Source organism: Apium graveolens, chromosome 7, assembly GCF_009905375.1.
Source record: "Apium graveolens cultivar Ventura chromosome 7, ASM990537v1, whole genome shotgun sequence".
Classification (NCBI taxonomy): Eukaryota; Viridiplantae; Streptophyta; class Magnoliopsida; order Apiales; family Apiaceae; genus Apium; species Apium graveolens.
The window spans coordinates 266,456,171-266,461,692 of NC_133653.1; the positions used below are offsets into that span (position 1 = coordinate 266,456,171).

General features: G+C 35.1%; 1 protein-coding gene across 1 annotated transcript; it reads left to right on the top strand.

Moving 5' to 3' along the window:
• Nucleotides 1–3,170: 3,170 nt before the first annotated feature.
• On the top strand, nucleotides 3,171–5,037 carry LOC141670670 (mechanosensitive ion channel protein 10-like). Its single transcript, XM_074476621.1, has 5 exons — nucleotides 3,171–3,491; nucleotides 3,637–3,760; nucleotides 4,035–4,331; nucleotides 4,416–4,618; nucleotides 4,724–5,037. The coding sequence occupies exons 1-5, from the start codon at nucleotides 3,235–3,237 to the stop codon at nucleotides 4,932–4,934; spliced, it is 1,092 nt and encodes a 363-aa protein (XP_074332722.1). The 5' UTR covers nucleotides 3,171–3,234; the 3' UTR covers nucleotides 4,935–5,037.
• The last annotated feature ends 485 nt before the right edge of the window (nucleotides 5,038–5,522 follow it).

Below are 5,522 nucleotides of genomic sequence, written 5' to 3' on the forward strand. Positions count from 1 at the left end.
AGCGTGACAGAGACCTAGCTAGTCTCCGAGTTCCGGAACAAGTTTCATAGGATAGCCTGATCAGCTGTCTCACCAGGGATCATCCAATGCTTTTATATCTGAGCAAGTGATTTTGAGGTTCCCAGAAAGGAACAAGTTTTATAGGTCCTGTGATGGGGCAAGTCTTATGGTTCCCGTAACGGAACAGTTAGTTTTATAGGTCCTTCGATGGAACGAATGATTTGAAAATGGAAGTAGCATGCTAAAATTTTACCCTACTATTTACACAGCACTATTAATAAAAGGTTTAGAGAGCATGCTAGCTATTAAAAATCCAGTTTCAACAGTTTATCAGTTTTTATCTGTTTACACTTGTTTTAGTTGTTTTCTACTAACAAGATGTAATTTATGTTCCTACAATTGTTTATTATAAACTGTTTTAGTTAGTAATCATATAGTGGTACTGCTGAGCGGTTGATCGCTCACTCTTGCAAATGTGTTTGTATATTTTCGCATTGCAGATGCTTAGGGGATGTTGCTGTTTTGCTAAGGGCCAGTTTCCAACTCCTCATGTGTCGAGCTCCTCTGATTAGGTTGTGTCTGGCGAAGTGTGGTCTGTGAGTTGCTGTAGAATAATAGTCATGGCAGGTTGCTTTTAATAAGATGGTTTGTAATAAGTGTGTAACCTAAGTTATACTTGAACCTGGAAAAGATCTTGTGGAAGAGTTGTTTATATTGAAATAAAGTAAGTAGTTGTCTTATAATTATAGTTTCATTTTTTTTTGTTAGTGACGTCAACTCCTAACCCGGGGTTGAGGCCGTCACAGTTTAATATACAAGGATTAAATGTTATATGTCATATTTGTATCGCAATACGTGATCCAAAGTCTATTTGGTTTGGATATGCGAGAGTTGGTATATGTGTATATGTGTTTATGGTGAGAGTATATATATATATATATATATGCATACCCTTAGGGTATTACGTTTAAGGGGAAAGTTAAGCGTTCCGGGAATGTGAGTTAAGAAACTAATTAAGGTTTTGGTTTTGGATTGTAGATTCGGAGTATGAGGGCATTCAGGCTGGGAAAGGGAAAGGTTTACTAGGTGGCAGTAGTTCAACCTTCAAGAAAGCGAATTCAGGCAAGTAACTCTATTTACCTGTGTAAATGGTTATAGAGAGGATATTGTTCATGCCAAGTAGAGTATTGAACTATTAAAGTAATGTACCCCTTTTATTGATACCCTGTCATTGATATTATGAATTTGTTATTGATAAGCTTATTGATCCAACCCTTTGGTAACCCCTTTTTCCTATTCTGATTATTTGTTATACCATGAACTGTTATAAACCCTATAAGTACCTTTATGAACCCCTTGTAATGATGCTTCATTCCTTGTTTGCCTTATCCTCTATTGATCCTTAAAACGGTTTTAATTTCCCTAACTTGAGTACCATGTTATCATTGATCAAGATCCCTAGAATTGAACTTTGCTTATCCCTGATTCATTCCCTTAACTTTGAATTCTTGAAATTGAACTTAAGAATGAGTTTCGACTTGAAAGAGTCCGAATGATTTCATATTCTTGATAATGATAAAATGAATTTAGTTAACCTACCTTTTTCCAACTCAAGGTTTTCCAAACGAATTCCTAATGGATTGGATTGAGACGTAAGAGGCTAGTGGGACTAGTCCAGTCATAATAAGAGGCTAGCGGGGCTAGTCCAGTTTAAGGCTGAAATTATGTCATTGATACCTTAAAGACCGGATGGAGGTCGGTATGGGCTGATCACCCGTATTATTATGAAATGAAAGATAAAGTGGTCCAATCAAGGGTTCCTTAATGATTTTAAAAGGAATTAAAATTTCCTATTCAGTAATTGATTCTTTGAAAATTTAAAAAGATTAGTTGCTTTGTAGAAAGGGTTGATTGTGATATAACCCTGATCTTGACGTGTTCACCTGTCAAAAAAGAAAACAAACTTGATCTGTTTGCTGAGACTATTATATATAATTCAAATCTATATCCACAACTTGTATTTGTTTCGTCACAGATTGGAATCGTGAACTTCGCCTATCAGGTTGTCTAAATTTCGCGCACCTCCCCCCGGGTAGCGTACGAAATATGCTATTTTTGACCACCTCATATCACTTGTGAATCCAGTTCCAAATGTAAGAGGGTCATAATTATTTTTTAACGAGCTCGAATCGAGTATTTGACATATTTTGCTAGAATTCGGCTTGAAATAGGCTCGAGTTTGTCTCGAAAAAAAGTTAAAATACGATTTTATATATTATATTATTGAAAATATTTTTGACTAAAAATCCTTTCTTAATTATTATATTTGCAATCGTGAGGATGACCGACAATTTTACCAAGATATAAAATTAAGAATATTCGAAATTTTTATATTTTTCAACCATCTTTTGAACGAGATCAGAAATACCGTACATGTTTTGAAAATAATCAGTTTTAATTCACATATCACTGTATAGTTAGAAAGTTGACCCAATACAAAAACTTTAAGGAGGGGTGGCCGTTTTTTGAAAAAACTAACGAGGGTTAGTTTTTTTTGAAACCAACTAACGAGGGTTAGTTTTAATTTATATATAATAATATATATATTTAATTAAATTAAAAATTTAAGGGGTCCACCTCCTTTTGCTTTCTCCTATTTATTAGAGGCGCTATGTATTGATTTTCACAGAGTTGATGACAATGGAATCTCATCTTAAAGTTGTTATCGATGCAGAAGCTTCTTCTTCTCCCACTACTTCAGGTTTGGTTGGTTTACGCAAATTTCCACTTATGCTAAGACATCTGGTACACTCTCCTGCATTTTTATTCATGTTGCTAACACTTTGTTTAGCTACTTCCACCATCAATATGCTCATGCACACTCCTGTGGTTTTTCAATGCCTTACATTTCTTCTGCTCGTATTTTGTACTTTTATCTTTAGTAGCTTGATTGTCACTGCTCTCGTGTTTTTCATTGAAAGATATTTTGTGATGAAGACAATCAAAGCTCTTTATTTTGTTTTAGCTCTTAAAACAAGTTTGAAGCACTTCTGCTCTTCTTCAATCTTCTTGTCTTGGTTCTTTTTAATCAAATTGGACTTGTCAGTTCTTGTTATTCACTTTGTTACACGTACAATTGCTACTTATGTAATTGCCACTGGGATGAGGATGTTGAAGATTTTGATCTTGAAGATATTGGATTGTCATTTTCGTGACAAGAACTTCTTCAAAAACATGCAAAATTTGATCTATCATGAGTACGTTCTTCAGACGTTATTGAGACCTCGGATAAGAATCAACTATTCTGATAGCGGAACCATAAGAGCTCAACTGAGATGGATTAAAGCAGCACTTGCAAAAATGCTTCTCCTAGCGTGTACAAGGTTACACACTATATGTGATGCTTTTGAAAACAGTAACTTTGAAGATGAACATCAAGTTGAAAATGCCATTTTAATGGTTTTCAAAAACTTAACAGATTACGAGCTTAGGTATACCAATATCTACCTCCGCTATATCTTCCTCTCTGTTTTTATTACGAGCTTAGGTATACCAATATCTACCTCCGCTATATCTTCCTCTCTGTTCTTTCCTGTGGTTTAGTTATGTAGTTTGTTAAATTTTTATGTTGAATAGGGATATACAGGAGACTGATCTTCAATGGGTCATGAAGAAATACGACATACCAAATGTTCTTCAATTGTTTGAAGGTGCCAATGAAACAAAAAGCATTAGTGAAGCATCTTTCAGAAAGTGGATGGTAATTATAATTTACTAATCATGCTCTGTTTATTTCCCATAATGATATCATGAAACAGTTGCTCTCTCTCTCTCTCTCTCTCTCTCTCCCTCTCTCTCTCCCCCTCTCTCTCTCTCCCTCTCTCCCTCTCTCTCTCTCTCTCTCCCTCTCTCTCTCCCCCCCTCTCTCTCTCCCTCTCTCCCTCTCTCTCTCTCTCTCTCTCTCTCCCTCTCCCTCTCTCTCTCTCTCCCACACACACACACACACAATCTAATGAACATATTCTTTTTAACAGGTTAATGTTTGGGATGAGCGCAAGCTTCTGGTTCGTTCCTTAAGCAGTACCAGTAATATCATAAAGCAGTTGAATAGAATTGTCAATGTGAACCTATCATTCTTAGTAGCTCTTGTGTGGTGTTTTCTGTTGGGGTTTGGACCAACCAAGTTTGTAGTTTTCATGATCTCGTCTCTTCTATTCATTGTGGCATTATTGTTTCGTGATTATTTGAAAATGATTTCGGAAGGAATTATGCTTGTTTTAGTGATGCACCCGTTTGACATAGGCGACCACTGTATCATTGACAGTGAACAGGTGATTCAATATCTCTACAATTGCAGATCAGAGTATATAAAACAAACTTATGTCTTTTATCCTGATATTTAACATAATCCGCAGTTGGTCGTTCAAGAGATGTGGCTCACGCATACAGTTTTCTTGAAGGAGAAGAACGAGAAAGTGACTTGTCTGAATTCTGCATTACTCACCAAATCTATTAGCAATTTAAACCGGAGCTCCGAATTAATGGAAACTTTTGAGATTCTTGTCAGTAGTACGACTTCCTCGGAGACTATTGCAACTCTAAAGCTGAAGATAGATGAGTAAGTGAATTCTGATTCTGAATACAATTTCATGTCCTAGTAAGTCGTTCTTCTAACACCTTAAGATTTTAGATGAGTTAGATTATTATTTTTTGACTATTGCAGGTCACTTGGAAGTCAGCCTGAAAGCTGGCATGCTCAGAAAAGTTTGGACCTTAAAGAAATACATGATGCAACGCACAAGTACAGCTTCCAGATTGTTCATGCTAGAAATTTTAAGGACTACCACGAGAAGAATTACCGGAGATCGGAGCTGGTTTCGGAGCTGAGAAAGATTTTGAAACAACTTGGTATCAACAATTTTACCATCCGATAACCACGTGGGCTGAAGAAAACTTATATTGAAGAAAAATAGTATACGTAGCATACTTTGCATGTTTAGCCCAATGGGCCTTTTGCATGATTGTTGATTTGTTATTAGGATGGTGATCTTGTCTTTGCATTTGAGATTGTTGAATATGTTAACTCTCTCTCTCTCTATATATATATATATATTTTTGGATGGAATTATATTTTAAGAAAATTGTCTTTTATAATAACTATTAATCGGTTATTGCATATTTTAATATAATAGTTTATATGAATAATTAGAGTAACTTTTTCAGGTGCCAGTTTATTTTTTGTCGCCTCTAAGACTCCGAAATGTTAGGATTTTTTTTTAAATTAACCGAAATTTAATTAAATACTACAATTTTAAGAAATTGAAAAGTAAATAAAAAAGGATTACGTGTACTTTTTAGCAATATGACTTAAAAAATTTTATTCAGTTATAATACATACTCAAAATTTGACGGATTTAATTGTTCAACATAAAAATAAATAACCCTGCTGATAGGGGATAAAAATAACCCTGATTGCGTAATAAATAAGCGCATTAATTATGCCTGATTTGGTCCAAGGACGA

Excerpts from the sequence above, each read along its gene's own strand:
- LOC141670670 (XM_074476621.1), top strand. The coding sequence starts at position 3,235 with ATGCAAAATTTGATCTATCATGAGTACGTTCTTCAGACGTTATTGAGA. Across the intron at positions 3,492-3,636 it reads TTAACAGATTACGAGCTTAG|GGATATACAGGAGACTGATC; the intron begins GTATACCAATAT and ends TATGTTGAATAG. Across the intron at positions 3,761-4,034 it reads CATCTTTCAGAAAGTGGATG|GTTAATGTTTGGGATGAGCG; the intron begins GTAATTATAATT and ends TCTTTTTAACAG.